Genomic DNA, 18,821 nt, shown 5'->3' with positions numbered 1-18,821 from the left:
TTCTAGACGATTTCCTCAATTTAACTTCTCCCTCTGTGAAAACTCTCGATTTAGCAATATAATTTTAAAATTTCCAGACATCTAGTTTTTGGATTTTTTTTCCTTTTGAAGGTAGCTGTTTTGATGAGATTCAGTAGTTTCAGATTACTCTGTTGTTATTACTTGAAAATTTAATGCTAATATTCTGGTTTTAAATTAGCTGGGTTTTTTTCCTGAGAAAATGTTTTGTTTTGTTTTGTTTTGTTTTGTTTTTTGTCCATTTATTATATCTCAAGTGCGCGACAATCTTTTTGGCCCATTTATGTTTTTGAAGAAAGGAAGGGAGAAGATGGTTAATATCTTTGAACAGCATGACATTATTTCTCTCCAGAAGCCTGTCTCTGACTTGGAGCTGGAGAAACTCTAATTATGATGCTCAAAGCAGACTTCCCTTTGTGTTGCCAAAGCAGGAAGTAGGTAATAAAACAGGTTTTCCTGCCTACTCTGGTCATTCTCTGCCTCTCTCTCTCTCTCTCTCTCTCTCTCTCTCTCTCTCTCTCTCTCTCTGTCTCCTCTCTCTCTCTCTGAGCTTCGTTTTGTTTTTGTGGTGTTTTAAGATAAGATCTTTCTCAGTTCTGGGGTTATAGGTGTGAACCACCATGCTTGGCTTTCTTTAAGATCTTGATTTCATGTGGGGGCAAACACTGACTATATTGTTCTTCTAGCTGGCAATAGAAGGGATGAGCCGAAAGGACCAAATGATAGAGAGTTTTGACTGATTGCCTGCACTATCCCCTCAGCTCTGTGTCCTTCAGGCTCTGAGTTATCTCTGGGACTCTGAAGGAAAGCAAGTGGCCTTCCATAGCCACATCTTCTCCCAGGAGTACATCTGAGGGAGGCTGCTAGATGCAGGGACTCAGTTTATCACTTTGGGCTGGAGTTTGTATAACTTTAAAAAGTGCAGGGCTAAGAAGATGGGTCAGTCAGTGACATTGCTTGAACACAAACAGGAGGATCTGAGTTCAAATCCCCAGCACCAAAAAAAAAAAAAAAGGCTAGGCTTGACCACAGAGGATCTGAGTTCAAATCCCCAGCACCAAATAAAAAGCTAGGCTTGACCACACGTGCACCTCTGTGGTGATTTGAATAAGAAGAGCCCTCATAGGCTCATGTGTTTGACTACTTGATCCTCAGTTGGTGGAACTATTTTGAAAGGATTAGGAGGTGTGGCCTTGTTGGAGATGTGTCACTAAGGAAAAGCTCTGATGTTTCAAAAGGCTTGTGACATTCTGAGTCCTTCATTCACTCTGGATCAAGATGTAAACTCTTAGCTATTGCTCCAGCACCATTCTGTCTGTCTGCTGCCACACTCTCTCCACCATGATGACCATGGACCCAGACCCTTTGAAACTGTAAGTCCCAAATAAACTCTTTTATAAGTTGCCTTAGTCATGATGTCTTATCACAGCAATAAGGAAGTAACTAGTAGAGCCTATAAGTCTAGTGTTATAAGATAAAGGAGACAGGAAGATTGCTAGTATTACTGGACATGGGCCTAGCTCCAGGCCCAGTGAGTGACCAGGCAGTGGCAAAACAAAACATCCCATGCTGGTCTCCCTGTGAGCAGAGACTGCACACACACGCATGCACGCATGCACACACAACACCAGCTAGCAGCATTCCCTTCTTATTTCTTTGATATTTAGAGGGAACAGTCCCCTCTCAAGCAAGCTAGAAGTAGGACAAGATATTTGTTCTCAAACTGACAGCGTTTTTTAAAATGTATATTTTTCTTTTATCCTATTATATCTTTGCCAGGCTCATGGTGCTGCCCTATATACATTTTGCTCTTTTAAGTGATAAATTATGTTGCATGGTACACTATCCAGGAAGCAAGAGTCAATGAATGTGGGGTTTTGAAGATACTGCTTTGAACAATATCTTTGAACATTTAAGACATGAATTTTATGATATCTAGCCTATGGGTAGCTTTGTTTATTTAATTTTGATATGTGCATGTGTGTTTGTGTATATGTCTGTGTGTGTGTGTGTGTGTGTGTGTGTGTGTGTGTGTGTGTACGTATTCTTAGAGGTCAGATTAGGGATCAGGCCCCTTGGAGCTGGAGTGATAGGAAATTGTGAGCTACATGATGTGGGTGCTGAGGACCAAATTCTAGTCCTTTGCCAGAGCAGCCAGGGCTCTTTAGCTGCTGAGCCATTCAATTTCCAGTATAAATGTCCAAAATTTGTACGATACATTCTGTTTTACTCCCTTTCTACTCTTAGCCATAGATGCTATTAATGAATCCTACTCAACTTTATAGGAATTATTAATAAAACAGTTTCAATCAATATAGTTATCTTAGCTATTACATAGAATTTCCCCTCTTTGATTTTTTAAAAATTTTTTATTGATTCTTTGTGAACTTTACACCCTGTACCCCAATCCCACTCATCTTCCCCCCTCATATCCATCCTCCACGCATGCAACCTGTCCCCAACAGAGGGACAAAACCTCACTGCAGATGCTGTAGTGTCCAGTATACCCTTTTGTCCACACTTCTTTTGCTTGCAAATGTTCATTGCAGCGAGTCCTTGTTCTGGTATAAGCCCTCTGCCTTCTGCTCCACCATCAATGCTGGAACCTCACCAGGGCTCTTCTTGGATATCCTGTTGTTGTCGTGCATCATGGAGATCCTGTGTGTAGTTTTGGATCTGTAGGACTGCCTGCTTCATGTACTCCAGTAGTTCACTGATGGGTAGATGTTAGAGTGAGCCAATTTAAAGCCCTGGATCTGGGGCTGAGTGGTATCTGAGCTGGTCAGTCCACTGGTTCTCCTGCCTTCAGAACTGGCTCACCAGTGACTCCCATAACCAGGGCCAGCTCTACCCTGCTGCCCAGGCAAGGTGTAGGGCCTGCTCTCCAGAGTGTTGCAGATAGTGAGGGACAGGGCCATACCCCTGCTCTCATGTCTTTGGGGACAGCTCTCCTGCCTGCCATAGGTGACAAGTAATAAGAGAGGGGAGAAGGACATCTTTCCCTAGTCTATGCCACTGCATGCACAGAAGGCAAAGGGCAGGGCCCGCTCTTCTGAATTCATGTCCTCCGGGCCAGCTCACCTGCAACTCCCACATCCGGGGTCAGATCTATTGTATGACCAAGGGGAGGGGCAGGGCCTACTCTCCTGAGTGCCACAGCAGATGTTCCCTTTTTGCTTTTAACACATGCACATACAAGGTTAACCTCAAAAGAAATTGACAAATTAAAAAAAAATACTATATATCTCACTACAGGAGGAAACTTTACTTCATGCTGTCAAGTTGAATTTTACTAGCAATTTTGTCGAAGTCACTCTTCTAGGACTTGGTTTTCAAAGCATTAGATCGGCTACTCGAGATGAAATATTTTATCTGTCCAGATGTGACATTCCAAAAGTGACGTAAGAGAGAAACGGATGCCTCAGGGCACCACATTTATTTATTTCAGTAGTTACAAGCGAGCACCTGGGAAAGCCTACACTTACGTGACTGTGACAGAGTTCCAGGCCAGTCAGATAGGAGCCATGTCAGGTGACCCATAAACCCTACTTCACAGACTTAAGGTGGCAAAACCCTTATCTTTCCTGTTTGGTTCATGAGTACTGAGAAGCAAATGGCAGATCTGCTTGGGGGGACACCGTAACAATATGGTAAGGAGCTAACCAGACAGGCAACCTAGAAGGAACACCTGTAGGTACAGTTCCTGTTGGAAGCAAGGCTACTATCAGGGCACACATGTCTCATGTGACTGGCAGGGATAGAAGGAACTGGCAGTGTCGGGTGAAACGACTTCTCTCTTGACAGTGTTAGTGTGGTGTGAGCCCAGAGAGCTATAAAAAAAAGTAAAAGAAAAAGATGTTTTGAAGTGAGCCTACACAGTCACGTGTTAACTCCATTATTAGTCTATTTTGTTTTGTTTTCTTTGAAACAGGGTTTCTCTGTGTAGACCTGGCTGTCTTGGACCAGGCTGGCCTCAAATTCAGCCTCTGCCTCCCCAGTGCTGAGATTAAAGGCGTACACTACCAAGCCAGGCTGTATTAGTAACAGATTCTCTAAGTTCTGTTATGTTTTGGACTTGAGAGCAGTACAGATATAATAATTAGATGAATAATTAAGATCTGGCTCCGTATAGCCACTCAATAGTATTGGCTCAGACGCAATGATCAAAATGAAATAAAGAAAAAGTGTTTTCGGTCACATGTCCCGGTTCCAAAAAGAAGCAGCCAGCAGCCTCACAAGGTAGAAAAAAAAAATTAGATTCCACTTAAGTAATGCTTTTTTCTCTTTGTCACAGACACATATCTTTTGAGGGAGAGATATACTGAGGGTTTTTTTTAAGTAGGAGAGGGCATCAAGTCTCCCCATTTCTACAGAATTTAGAGGTCCAGGGACTTGCTCAAAGCCTGACGGTTAACTGGGGTATAGTTGTCTTATTCAACAGGTGACTAAGTGCGCCCTGTCCTCACCATATGCTCCTTAGAAATCTCTCCCAGGGCTCATGTCTTGTCCGAGAAGATAATTCTTAGTTCGCTCAGCCACAAAAGCTGAAATCTTAGCAGTTTCTCTAGCCAATGTGTAACAGCTGGGTTACATCGAGCTCATCGAGCCCGGTGAAGAGATAACTGTTTCAGAGTCAAAGGAAAAAAAGAACTCTCAAAACTAGACTTTCTCTTTTTTCAGTTTAATAAAAGCAATTATGTGACATCAAGTTATGTTTGGCGTTTCAGGGTTCTTTTGGTCTCTTGAGATGGAGAAGGACTCTGCCTTGCGTCCTGGGGGATCTTTTGGATCTGAATACCAGTGCTATTGTTGGAGCATAGGTTGGCTTGGAATTTTCTGGGTAGTTAAGTATGAACTGGGTCCCCCTGCCTCCACCTCCCAAGTATGGCATTTTATTTTTAAGGAACAAAGACTTTCTTTGGTTACCTCAGGGGAGCTAATGTGGAGCTGCTCGCGTAAATGAACACTGGCCACTTGCTGAATCTTTCATATAAAACACTCCGTAGAATGGAGTAGAGAGCTGTGGGAACAGTCCAGCTGGTTATCAGTGGAGCGCGTTGCCCGGCATCACAGGCAAGCATCGAGCAAATCTTCCAGAGAGATTGGACGACTTTTAGATCACCTAGGACTCAGTCACGCCGATAGCTTCTCTCCCTTCTTGGAGGCAATACTCCCTAGAGATGAACTCTGACCCCGTGGACCTAGGCATTCACGTGTCCTGGAACTGGAGTGCATGTTCTAGAAACCAGCCTTTTGTAAGTCCCACCATGACTAGCGTAGCCTTCCTTTACAGGGCTGTTTGCGTGTACTCTTCTGAGATCCGTCCCTGTAGTTTCGGAGTCAGGTGGGAGCTTCCAAGCGGTTCATAGGTATCTTGCACATTGGGGAGACTCTGCCTTGTGTCCTGGGGGATCTTTTGGATCTGAATACCAGTGTTGTTGTTGGGACAGACTCTCTGGGCCTGATAGGCTTGGGCCTGGTGTTTGCAGAGGCCAAACTTGCTGAGTAGGATGAACACATCCCTCTGGAAGGCCTTGGTGAAAATGGCATAGAGAAATGGGTTAGCACAGGAGTTGAGTGGGTAGAAGAGAACCAACAAGATTTTGGAGTTAGTGACAGTGATCAGAGGCTTGTTCATAAGCGCTGACAGGGCATAGAAGGAGATGGGCGCCATGCACATGAAGTCAGTGAAGATCAACACGGCCATCCTCTTGGCAATCTTGGTGTCTTTATCTCGAGGGTTGTACTGGGGATTTCGGACGGTGATGTAAATCTTCACATAGCAGGAGCAGACAATAACAAAGGCAACAACGTTGAGCAGGAGAACAAGGGCGATGTACGCCAGGGCAAGAGGGGTGTCTGTGTCCATCGGCAGGCAGATGCTGACCTTGGCGTAGCTGCTTATTCCCACCATTGGGAGCAAGGCGAGAAGGAAGCAGGAAACCCACCCCCCCGCCATGATGGTATAAGCGTGCCTGAGGCGGATCTTCCTATCCAGGCGCATGGCGAAGGTGATGGCATACCATCGCTCCAGGGTGATGACCGTCAGTGTGTACACTGATAACTCGCTGGCAAAAACAGTGAAGAAACCAGCCGTGTTGCATCCAGGGCCCGTCTGCCAGTCAATGGCGTGGTTGTAGTACTCAGTGTGTGTGTACAGGTCTACGGAGGCAATGAGAAGCAGGTAAACCCCCATGCAGAAATCTGCAAAGGCCAGGTTGCACATCAGGAAGCGTGGCACGGTCAGTTTGTAGTGGCTAGTAAGCAGGACGAACAGGACAAAGACGTTGCCCAGGAGAGCCATCAGACTGACAAACCATACCACGATTCTCAGGAACTTGTAGCCCATGATATCTTCACAGGGGTTAAACTCGTCTGACTTGGGGGTACACACCATGTCCTCGTTGTCCCCACACACAGTGTAGTCATAGTGGCTGTCGAAGGCTTGGAGAGTCTCTTCCTGAGGATTTTTGAGCTCTTGGCCGAAACCGATGATCTCGTCCTCTTGTTCTTCAAAGAAGACGTAATAGTGAGAGTTGCTCGGGCCCTCCTGGAACTTGGAGTTTTGTTTGTACCCAACATGGTTGTCACCCAGACCTTCTTCATATTCCTGGTAGACGGGACCCCTCATGACGTTCACTGACTTTCTTTGACGCAGGTTCCGGATACTACTCTCATTACACATCAAAGACTCTAGGATTCTGCAAGGCAACGGAGATGAGTCACCACTTGCTTACAGTTCACCCTCGATCCCCTTGACCCTTGGGAAGATATGCAAGTTCCTTATTCTGACATCCATGGTGCTATGGATTCTGCAGGGTCTGGTCGGACCAGAACTTCTGCTACACCATTCAAACCTTTACTCAATTTATTTTGTGTGCATGCACCAGTGCCGCGTGAGGATCAGCACGGCAGAAGTGAACTTTCCTAATCAGAAGTCGCTCCGGGTGCTTTGAAACTGAATGAGAACCCCTCAGGAAGAGCGTACATCCAAATTCCAGCTAAGCCCGTCGGATTCCAGCCACAAACGGAAATCCTCTACAGCCTGCTCGATCTGTAACAGGGTCGTCTTATTCATGCTTTCACATGCAGGTGGCCTTTTAGGCTCCCATGCCAAGTTACGTTGTCCGAGCAATTAGGTGGGCTTCAGGGCAACAAAACAAAGCTGGAGTCTTTTGGTTATATTTTAGACTACACCGAGCAACACAGATACTGCTCACTGCTTAACAAACAGCTTGGCTGTCTTATCAGGTGACAGCCAAGGCCATTTTCTCTCTGCTTTTTCTGATGAGAAGGCGAGAGCTCTTTCTGAGTGAGTTCTAAAGGAATGCATCCTTGGTGGTTCTGAATTCTAATTCATCTTATAAACACAACTCCACACTTCTTTATCTTACACGTTCTAGAAACGTTTAGTTAGCGTGTAACTTATCTGAGGTTCTGAGGCAGGGCTTTGTCAGGCAGATTCTATTTCTGTGTAACTTAGTATTTTCTAAGTGCACAGTGGTAAATCCCCCACAGCACTTGTTTATCATTTTTAATTTCAAAAAGACAACTTGTGAGAGTCAGCTCTGTTTTTCTACAGTGGGTGCTGGGGGTGGTTCTCAGACCGTCAGATTTGGCAGCAAGCTTCTCTTTGAGCCATCTTCCTACCTCTGTTTATAAGACCTCACCTCTCTTCCTGTGACCAGCGACACCAATCTTATTTCTCCTCATCTTGAGCCACTTCGAGAAGAGTCATGATAAGAAGCATGGACACTAGAACCAACTTAGAACATGGCTCCTTTGGGTACTGACGGTGCCATGTTGGACAAGTCCGTGAAACTTGTTCATTTGTGAATGGAACAAGAGTGTTGAATGAATGGGCGTGTACCTTTGCCAAGCTGTTACAACAGTACTGAAAACAAGGACTGTGCTATCTGTGTATTCGTGATTGCTGTTAACACCATTCCTATTCTGAGTTCCAGAATTCCACCTCTAGATATTATTCAATTGTAAACATGTGCTACCTTTTTCTCCATAGGAGACTTTCCTGGTCTCCTTGAATAAACCACCTCTCCTGGGGCTTCGTCCCCTCACAGTCCTGACTGAGATTTCTTTGTTGACTTCTTCCAGTAGACTTAAGCTCCATGCAAAAAGCCACCTCATACGTCCACCCGGAGCTGGTATAGTGCCAGCATGTTCATCAAATAATTTGCTAGCCAAGGCCTAAATGGCCACAGCACACAGGTGTACTCATAGAGATAGGATTTTGCCTTTTCCATTTATTTTTCGAGATTATGATATAATTATATCGTTCCTCCCTATTCCAAACTCCCATGTACCCTCCTCACACACCTTTAAATCCATAACTCTTTTTTTTCAATAATTGTTGTTGGTAGCAGTGTGTGTGTGTGTGTGTGTGTGTGTGTGTGTGTGTGTCTGTGCATGTGGGTGTACGTGTATTCCTAAATACATACACACAACCTGCTCAGTCTACATAGTGTTCTTTGTATGTATTACGTATTTCAGGGATGACACTTGGCATTGGACAACAAATTGGTGTTTTCTTCCCTGGGAAGACTTCTTCTCCAACTCTCAGCATTGTTTTTCCTTGTGTAGGGCTGAGGCCTATTGGCTTTCTCCACACAAACATTAGCATGTCCATTGTTGTTCTTGTTCATCTCATGTTTAGTCATGTTGGCGAGACTCCTTGGATGTCGCTTTTGACATTCCTGGGAGACACAGTGTCACGGTAGCCTCTCTGTTCCTCTGACTCTTATGTATAACCTTTCTACCCCTTCTTCCTCGGTGATCCCTGAACCTCAGGTGCAGGGTTCTGTTGTAGCTACATCAGGTGGGAATGGGAAGGTGTGTGTCTTTTCCCTTCTCACCAGAGTCACACCCATCAGTGCGGTCCATTCTATCTACTCTTTTATCCCCATCCTTCCTACTCAGTGTCATGTGGCATTAGTACAGCACCTGATAGATGGCAGCATTGTGTCCTAGCATGGCCAAGATGCTTCCTGTCGCCTAGCTCTGCAACCTTCCGACTTGCATCTGTTGCTATGACTAGGTCCTGATTTTTTTGTTTCTGGTTAAAATTATGAGTGTTTGAGAGTCATCTAGTGGATACTTGTGTAGAAACTAAAGGAGACAGAAATAGAAAATGAAGTCGGGGTTAAAACAGAGGTGGCACAAGACAGAAAAGAGGAAATTGGTCAGAGCAAGAATCAGTGGCAGCTTCGAGTATAGAGTGTAAAAGGAGGGGTCTTTCCTCAGCATTCTTGTAGGCAGTGAAATAATAAATGTCATAGTTAATACATTTTACTTGTTACATTCCAGCCATTCAATTCCAAGTGTTTAGTATTCAACTTCTTCATCTTCTTGACCCCCACCCCGACCACAAAGATGACAATGTGGTGATCTTGATTCTTAGAAGTTCAATAAGTAGGCTGAGATAACCGGGATAGAAGCAGATAGGGTTCAAGCCAAACCTGTTTCAACATCTGTACACACTGGACAAGTGAGCCCTGTCTCCATGATGTCATATCTTATTGTCCCTTCTTCCCCACAGCAATCCGATAATGTTGGCCCTGTTTCTCATCTGCAATCACTTTGCTCCCACAGCCATTAGGCCCATAGGTTTCCCACTCTGGTGGATGCTTCCAGCTCTTTCCCTCCTGGGTTTTAAATCACATTTCCCCGCCTCAATTCTACAAATGAATCCGTCTCCCATCGTGGCCTCTCCTTGCTTATCCCAGGTGCCCGCTGCTTACCCCCTGATTTTCTTCTGGTTCTTAAAAGCACAGCAGTGACTTGGGTAAGAGAGGTCAGCCCGAGTGAGGTGGAGGAAGCTCAAGGACAGGGGGAGCTTTTTGAGAGTCCAGGTGTTCTTCGCGATCAGCTCTTTGAGGTGCTCCAGGCCTTTGGAAGGAAGAGCAGTAACGCTGGTGGAAGACACGTCTCTGGGGCGTAGAGAAGAGAACAACACAGGCAGGAAGTAAGCGGCCAGGCCTTTCTTGTCCTTGTCCTCTCTCCCCCAATCAGTTCTGAGATTAATGGGGAGGTGGAAAGTTCTTTTCTGCTACTAACTATGCAATCTGAGTTTACTATCTACAACCAGGGGTCTACATCGGATGAGTTTCTAAGTCGAGGTTGCAAGGAACTGCTGTTCTTAAAACTTTACTAAGTCATCACTGTGTGTATGTAGTGTGTGTGTGTGTTTGGGGGGGGGTGTCTAGTATACACACACCGTGGAAGTCAGAGGACAGTCTGGTGCAGTTGGCCCCCTTTCCTTTCATCTTTCCATGGGTTCTGGGGATGGAAGTCAGGTCTTCAGGCCTATGTGGTAAGTGCTTTTCACCTGCCATCTTACCAGTCTAGAATTAAAGGCAGGCACCACTTCTGCCTGGCTTAGAACTACTATTTTTATTGAGTGGAATTCTTGCATTAAATCACCCAAATCCACAAACATTTTATTCTCTCTGTAAACTCTTAGAATCAGGAAGGGATGTGAACTTTACTTTGTAAAATGACATTGTACAACTATTCAAAGGTCTCCAAAAACAAAATATAAATCAGACAAAGTCAATGGCTCCTAAACTGTTATCATTTTTTGGTGCGTGTATGTCTTAGGTCTGGAGACACAGGAATAACTCTTTTGATGGGGATCAGATTCAATATTATAAAAATACTTCCCATTAAGTGCAGAACTTGAAAATTTAATGGTCATGGCTAAGACTTACGCCCAAACACAATTCCTTTTTAGAAAGTATATTCCTATGAAAAAAGATAATTATTAATCTGAAAATATTATCTGAAAATTACATCTGCAAACCATGGGAGGGGGATGTGGTGGGGCTATGAGTTGTGTATTAATGTTGGTTATTAAAGTAGGATGACTTTTTTTTGGCTTTTATGTAGCAATTCTTTCTTCTCCAGTCCCAAAGAATGTTGGTTCTATGTCCTTTTTTCCCATGAGTTTTTTTTTTTTTTTTCAGAGCTGGGGACTGAACCCAAGGCCTTGCGCTTGCTAGGCAAGCGCTCTACCACTGAGCTAAATCCCCAACCCCTCCCCATGAGTTTATTTATCCATTCACTTTACATTTCAATCACAGCGCCCCTCCTGCTAGTCTCCTGCCACATCCCCTCCCCCACACCCTTCCCTGCTTCTCTCAGAGACTGTATGTCCTGTTGATACTTTTTCTTGCATTGAAAAAAGTAACTTGAATATAAGGACATGAATATTTAACCCATCATCTCTCTCCTTTTTATTTCATCAATGAAAACAATCGCTATACATTCCCTCCCTGAGGCTTTTATCTTTATATTTAAAATATTTACTAGAAGGTGGGAGTGGTAGTACATCCTTCAATCCTAGCACAGGGAAGGCAGACACAGGCAGATCTCTAAGAGGTCTAGGTCAGCCTGGTCTACATAACCAAGCTATGTTTCAGAACAGAAGTTTTAGGAAAGCCGAGCCAACACAGTGAGAGTTTGTCTTTAAAAAAAGGGGGGGGGGAACTAACCAACAGGAAGGAATGTAAGTCTGGTCTGTGACGTGTGTCTATAATCTTAGCACTTGGAAGGTAGAGGCAGGAGTATCAGGAATTCAAGGCCATCATCCTTGGCTACACAGTGAGTTTAAATTAGCCTGGGCTACATGAAGCACTGCCCACACACCTAGTTGGTAACCAATACCTCTCTAACTGAACTTAAGATCACCTTAACTAGAGGGAAACCATGCTTGGTACTAGAATCGTGGCCAACTAGCAGGGTAGTGATGTAATGGACCTTGGAGGAGAACCTACAATGTCACTTTACTAAACCAGCATATTCCTAACTACACTCTAAATATTTGTCTTATACCCACAGATAAGTGTTTTAAAATGACCCCTTATTAAAAGAACCTCTCTTTGCAACAGATAGAACCTAGTACATAAAAAAAAACCGCAAGCAAACAAAATACAGAGTTGTGGAGCCCAGTCTCAATGGCTACATCTACAAAACAATTCCTAAACCCAAGGTTCATTGTAGAAGAGGGGCTAGAAAGGTTGTAACCCAGAGGAACAGTAAGTGTGCTTCCTCTAGGAATGTCAGAACCCACACCCATAAAGTCTCACCTACAAGACCACCTAAACATGATCCAAATGAGAACACCACCAACAGACTTGCCAAAGTAGATTTTTTTTTCTTTTTTCTTTTTTTTTTTTGGAGCTGGGGACCGAACCCAGGGTCTTGTGCTTTCTAGGCAAGCTCTCTACCACTGAGCTAAATCCCCAACCCCACCAAAGTAGATTTTTACGGGGAAAGTTACCACAAAACCTCAACCCTATACAAAGAACGCCAGGCAACTCGGAAATGCTGGGAGTGGAAGACATAGTCTTCCCCAGGGAAGAGCACTAGTTATCTAGTATCAAATGGTCAGGCATCAAAATGTGTATGAGCAACATTAGATAGACTGGGCACATTAGACATATGCATTTAGAAATATGTGTATATCCATGTGCATATATGCATATGACAACTTAATGAAAAACAGAGGCCATGAATTTGAAAGAGAGCAAGGAAGGACATATGGTGGGTTTGCAGGGAGGAAAGGGAAGGGGGGACCAATGCAACTATATTTTAATCTCAAAAGAAAAAAATAAAAGCTTTTTAAGAGCCAAGAAGAAAAAAGAAAAACATAATTAATAGTGTCTGCTTAGCGAGTGAAATCTAATGTTGGCAACTTCTCCTGTTACAATCAGATTTAATTTGGGGATTATATTTTCAAGGTTCAAGGTTGCCAGAACTTGATACAGTTCTTTTTTTTTTTTTAAAGCAAATATAAAGCTCTTATATTATTCTAGCTCTCACCACAGAACTATCATTCTTGTGGGAGAAGCTGTCGTATTAGTTATTTTGGTTTATTTTTTTATTTTAAAGAAAATCTCCAGTCTGTGATTTCTCATCTCGACTATTAACAAGAGTGACCTTTGGCTCTTGTCACTGAAACACTCTCCAGGTGATTAACACTAGAGAAAGATGTTTGTGAAATTGGCATAAATAACTGTGCAGCTGGGGAAAGAACAGAGGGAGGAAAGGGAGTCTTTAGCACAGCTGTGCGGTGCAACCTCTCCTGTCCTTTGGATGCCCCCCACTTCCTCCCCCTTAAACCCCCAACATGCAGCCTTCAAGTTCAGGCCATCTTTCAACTCCAATTTCTCTTGAAGCATCCTAGGCATTTCCACCCATGGTGCATCTGTCCCTCTGTGCTACTGAAGGCAGATGGATTCTTTTTAGCTCATTTCTGCTTTGTTCTCATCCAGGGAAGTGAGACCAGAGCAATATACGAATGTGTCCCTGGACCAACCCAAAAAAGTTGTACATTTGCTTAAACCGTTGAGACATGTATGTGTGATTTTACTTTGTTGTTTTTATAACTTTGTTTTGCACTGTGGGTGGTACTATCCCTGGGCTGGTGTCCTGGGCTCCATGAGAAAGCAGACTGAGAAAGCCATGAGGAGCAAGCCAGTAAGCAGCATCCCTCCATGGCCTCTGCATCAGCTCCTGCCTTCAGGTTCCTGCCCTGTTTGTGTTCCTGTCCTGACTTCCTTCAGTGATGAACAGTGATGTGGAATCAAAGTCAAATACATCCTTTTCTCTCAAACTTGCTCTTGGTTATGGTGTCTTCTCATAGGATATAGTAAGTCTAAGACAGCAGGCATGGACAAGTCGGTGCTAGAGCGTGAGTACATGCCTTAGGAACACCTGTGACAGGATGGGTGTTTGAGATTTAGCAGAACTCAGGAAATCCTCATTTCCTTCCTTCTTCAACTTTGCGTTTATCTGACTCAAGCTCAAAGAAATGGGTTCAGTCAACACAACCACAGCCTGGAACTTGTCTTGTGTAACCGCTCATTTGACATCCCGACCTGCATGCCTTACAGACATTTCCAGCTTCACAGAGCCCAACCTGAGGGGTGGCAGTAGTTTGTGGCCACCCACTGCCAATCCTCCTCCTCCTCTTCCTCTTTCTCCTCCTCCTCCTCTTCCTCCTCCTCCTCCTCATTTCCTTCTCCTCCTCCACTTTTCCTGTCATAGTAATCCGTACTTCTACAGCTCAGTTGCTCGAACTTGGAGTAACGTCAGCATGTTAAACTTCAACCTTTAAGATAGCAAAGCCCTGCGGATTAAACTTCAAAAGATCTCAGGTCAAGCACATTAGCAGTTTGTACCTGTGGCTTCTAAATCCATGGATTCAGCCAATGGCACGTTGGGAAAATTTAAGGAGATAAGTTGCATCTGCACTGAATATATACAGTTTTTCTCATCATTACCCCCCCCCCCCCAATAAAATAATGTGATGGTAGCATAGCATTTGCTTTGCATTAAGTACGATAACCATAAACAATTTAAAGATGATCATGGGGGGATATACCTGGGCTATGTGCAAACAAGCCATTTTATATAAGGGACTTATCAGTTTGACTTTTGATATTGGGTCATAGACTCAATTCCTCTCAGATATCAACAGTGGCTGTGTGAGCATCTTCACCGTTGGCTTCTAACTCCAGCTACCATCATTCCTTTGTTGCCTTAGCTTCATGTCTACTCTTTTTCCTTCTGATACGGTTTTCCGATACCACCTAGAGCAATCTTGAGAACGGATGAATGTCACTCTCCTGCATAACTTCCCAGTGACTCCCTAGTGTCCTGGCCACTCACTGTGTCTTGTCTCCAAGGCCTTGCAGATCTGGTCCTTCACTACCTCTCCAACTTTGGTCTCAGGGCCACAGGCCATTTGATGTAGATCTGAGCATCTGTGGTAAATACAGTGCTTAAGGTGTCCTGGTGTTTCCCCCCACATCTCCTCGCACTCACAGGGTCAAGTAGCAAGAGCGGCTGTGGGTTTGGTTGTTGTTTTTTCAATCTGTATTTTAAGCTGACCCTGTCTTGCAGAGTTCTCAAGTTCTAAACTGACACCTCGAGTGTTATCTGAAATAGCATCTCCTTTCTGTTTTGTGGGTGACATTGCTCTGTATCTCCACATGGAATAGAAAAACTGGAATGAATCTTCCTTTCATTCCTATTGGTATCAAATAACAAACAAACAAATCAAAACCTTTCCTGCCTTTTATGTGTCAGCTTCCAGAGCTTGAAGCTTCAGTGTTCTCTCGTGTCGTCTCCTTTGCCCTTGTTCTACATTCCTGCCGAAAATATCTATAGTAAAATGAAATCGTGCTCCCCCTCGCCATCAGATACCAGCTCAGTTATTCGTGTGTCCGCGTACTCTCTGGTGGTTCTTCCTATGGCCACAGCTTAGGTCGCAACTACATCTCATCCTAGAAATCTAACAACCCCACCTTAACGCTTAGAATAGGAGGTTCTGCCTAAAACAGAATCCCATCGTATTACACCAGCAGCATGAACACCATGGTTCCTTCAAGGAAGTGTAAGCTTGGAAGATTATTTCCTTCCCTCCACAGGGAGTCTGTCCCTAAATTCTGCATCATTTGCCTTGATCTTCTCCATCGTTTCAGTTAGACTACACGCTCAAGCAACTTCTTAGAAAGGTCATATAGACAGATTTCCGGCATGCTAACATGTCAGTTCTTACCTTCCATTAGCGCTTTATTAAGAACATCAATTTTCTTTCAAAATATAAATTATTTATATTCTAATACCCATGGTTGCTGTTCATAAATAGGATCACACGTTCCTGTTATTTGGTGTTGCTTTAACTCTCTGTGTGTGTCTGTCTCTGTGTGTCTGTGTGTCTGTCTCTCTGCCTCTCTATGTCTTGATCTCCGTTGGTCTCTCCTCTATGAGTGTGCACTCACATGCATGCATATGTGGCAGGGTTCCAAGTAGTTCAGGCTGGCCTCAAACTAGCTATGTAGCCAAGGATAACCCTGAACTTCTGATCCTTCTGCTTTTACCTCCCGAGTGCTGGGATTACAGCCCACGTGCAAATGTGTGTACTTGCCTGTGTATCCATGCTAGTGATTAAACTCAAGCTTACATACTCTGCAACTGGCCTCATAAACCCTCTGGAAATCTTTAGAACCCTCTCTTTATCCCCAGTGGGAGATTTCACAAAGTTGTGCCACACTGTGCATCTTTGATTGGTTTTTGTCCTGAGCACAGGGGTTTGGCTCTTGCTCAGTCCCAGTCTTTAGGAGCTTTCTCATCTCTGGGAAATGTTCTTGTGTCACTCTTGGGGCAGCTCACTTTTCATACCTCCTCTTCCTCCTCTCTGGAATTCCCATGAAGCGGGGAAAGATCCTTTTGCGTTGCTCAGACAAACCTCGATCCTTGGTCCTTCTTCCGTTGCTCTTTAATCTTCTGGTAGAATTCCTTCATCACTGTGTTGTGCGTTTCTTTTTTTTTTTTTTTTTTTTTTGGTTCTTTTTTTTTCGGAGCTGGGGACCGAACCCAGGGCCTTGCGCTTCCTAGGCAAGCGCTCTACCACTGAGCTAAATCCCCAGCCCCTGTGCGTTTCTTGTACTGGATTTTTAACCTTTGCTTCATGAGAGCTGGTCCTCTGTCCCGTTTTTGATGCTTAGGCTGAAGGCTCTGACTACGATTTGCCAAGTGCAAAAGAACATTTTTGAGCTTGTTTTGTCCTTTTGTTCCTCTGGTAACAGGATATACAGGGAAGCCCAGTGTTCATGAGTGTGGCTATATATAACCACACGGGATTTTAGCAAGGCAAAGAAACAAATATAGCAGATGAGTTTGAAATCCAGGCCTGAATCCTACCTTCTCCATTTACCAATAGTTACCTAGCAGCAGCTGCCAGTGTGGCCTCAGTAAATATGATCCGCCATTACTGTTATAGTTGTGGGGATGAGATGTCTTAGATTTATCAGGTCACTGATTATTGCTTTGTGAAAGTTCCTTGCTGCTCTCTGCAATGTCTGATTCTTCAGGCTCACTTTCCCATTTTTTTTTTTAACCTGGGTTTCGAACTCTCGTGTTAAGAAGGATTCTTCGCCTGGTGACCCCTGGTTACTCATTCACACTCAAGAGTGAGCAACGCCACTGGCTGATTTTGCTTCAGGGCAATTGTGAAGAAAGACGACCATCATGTTATTGGACTTCAAAATGTCAGGTTACTTTCCATCATGAAGGGGAGAGGGGCTCATGAGCCACTCCCCCAGCTGATGACCTACTGACACGGTCTGGCTTCTGGAGAGGAAGAGTAGGTCTCTTTAAGGGTGTGGCCTCTGGGGGAGCTCCACGCTCCAGCAAATGGCCCACACTTGAGTGTATTTTGGCAGCACAAACTGGACTCACTGGGTTATTTAAAAAAACAAAAGGAGGGAGGGAGGGGGTGTTTCTGGGAAGATTGAGAGAGACATGGGGAACGAATATGATCAAAATATATTCATGCATCCGGGGAATTCTCAAAGAATTAACAAAAGTATTATGTTTATACAATGTCAGCTTATGGTGTCTGTTTTTCTTTTCTTTCAGGGTTTTCTAACTTCTTCACAAAGGAGACTTGAAATCTCAAGGCCTGAGCTCTTAGTAGGGAGGTATTTCGATGCTAGCATTTTGCATGAATGGGTTAGAGCATATAATGGTCACTGTGGCCCGTCAACATGACAGAATCTAAAATACCCGAGGAGAAGAGCCTCTTGGCATACCTGTGAGGAATTATTGAGACCCGGGTTAAATGAAGTAAGAAATACTCCCTTTAAAAAAAAAGTGGGAAAACATACCATCCCATGGGACGGGGTCCTGGACTAAATAAAAAGGAGATGGCTGGCTTAGCACGTACATTCATCTCTGTCTGCTTCCTGACTAAAGATGCAGTGTGACCAGCTTGCTACCGTGCCTGGCCAGACACGATGGACTGTATACCCTTCAACTGCAAGCTAGAGTAACAAACCATCCCTTTCTACTTTAAGATGCCTCTCAGGGTATTATTATTATTATTATTATTATTATTATTATTATTATTACTATTTTTAATCTCAGCAACAGGCCAAGTAACTAACACAGAGAGTGGAAATCTCCAGAGAGACACATTCAGCCAGTCCTTTCTCCTTTAGTTCCATGTCTCTCTCTTGACACAGGCCACACACATCACCTTTAAATCATGTGTCACAAAGGTTCTGTGCCAGGCAAGAGACCCCTGACTGTCTGCCCCCGTGAGCTGTCTGTTTCGAGTTCCTTCTCCTCTGCCTTTCTCACTGGTGATTTGCCAGACTGTGGCTAGACCCCTACCTGTCTCCTTTGCCCTTGTTGTAGATTTATATTTCTCTTTTCTCATCTTTCATCTGAGAAGAGAAAATAAGAGCACAGGCTCAACTTATCCTATTTTACTTCTAGCCACCTCTTACTGAGCACATTGGACAGCCTAGACAAACGCTGAGCTGGACAAGTCTCCCGACTACCCAGCCGATGGAGAAAGAGTATAGGTCTGAGGAAAATTCCCAAACTGAGCAACTTACGGTCCTTGAAGCTGTATCTTTTTTTAATTATTTTTTTTTATTCGACCACTTTGCACCCTAGATTTTCCTAGTGTAATTTCTTCACTACAATCAGACATTCGGTAGACAGTTAAAGTCTACAGGTTTGTTATTTTGTGTCACGAGATCTCATGGAGTTTCCTGTTGCATTAAGAATCCTACAATGAAAAAAAAAATTGTTCCCAAACTGGGATCTAGCAAGAGACTTGCTTCACCACAAGCAGATGAGAACAAAGGGACTCCCAGTCAGACTCTAATTAACTTGATGGATTTCTATGTCCTGCCGGAGACAGTGTGCCCATGTGAAAGTTCACAACTCCATTTTTTCCTTCCATTACTGTAGGAACAGAACTCTAAGAG

General features: G+C 43.9%; 1 protein-coding gene across 2 annotated transcripts in view; it reads right to left on the bottom strand.

The window, feature by feature from the left end:
- Window positions 1-2,379: 2,379 nt before the first annotated feature.
- Window positions 2,380-18,821, bottom strand: part of Tshr (thyroid stimulating hormone receptor) — a 133,689-nt gene continuing 117,247 nt past the window's right edge. Inside the window, exons 9-10 of one of the 2 annotated variants that reach the window (NM_012888.2) lie at window positions 9,774-9,962; window positions 2,380-6,719 (exon numbers count right to left, since the gene is read on the bottom strand). In NM_012888.2, the coding sequence (NP_037020.2) occupies window positions 5,306-6,719; window positions 9,774-9,962 (1,603 nt within the window). In that variant the 3' untranslated portion in view covers window positions 2,380-5,305. The remainder of the gene's footprint in view (window positions 6,720-9,773; window positions 9,963-18,821) is intronic. The other variant, XM_039111802.2, reaches the window with a different exon arrangement.

The sequence above is a fragment of the Rattus norvegicus genome, chromosome 6 (assembly GCF_036323735.1).
Source record: "Rattus norvegicus strain BN/NHsdMcwi chromosome 6, GRCr8, whole genome shotgun sequence".
Lineage (NCBI taxonomy): Eukaryota > Metazoa > Chordata > Mammalia > Rodentia > Muridae > Rattus > Rattus norvegicus.
Note: the sequence above shows the minus strand (reverse complement) of the source record. Positions and strands in the feature narration are given on the sequence as shown.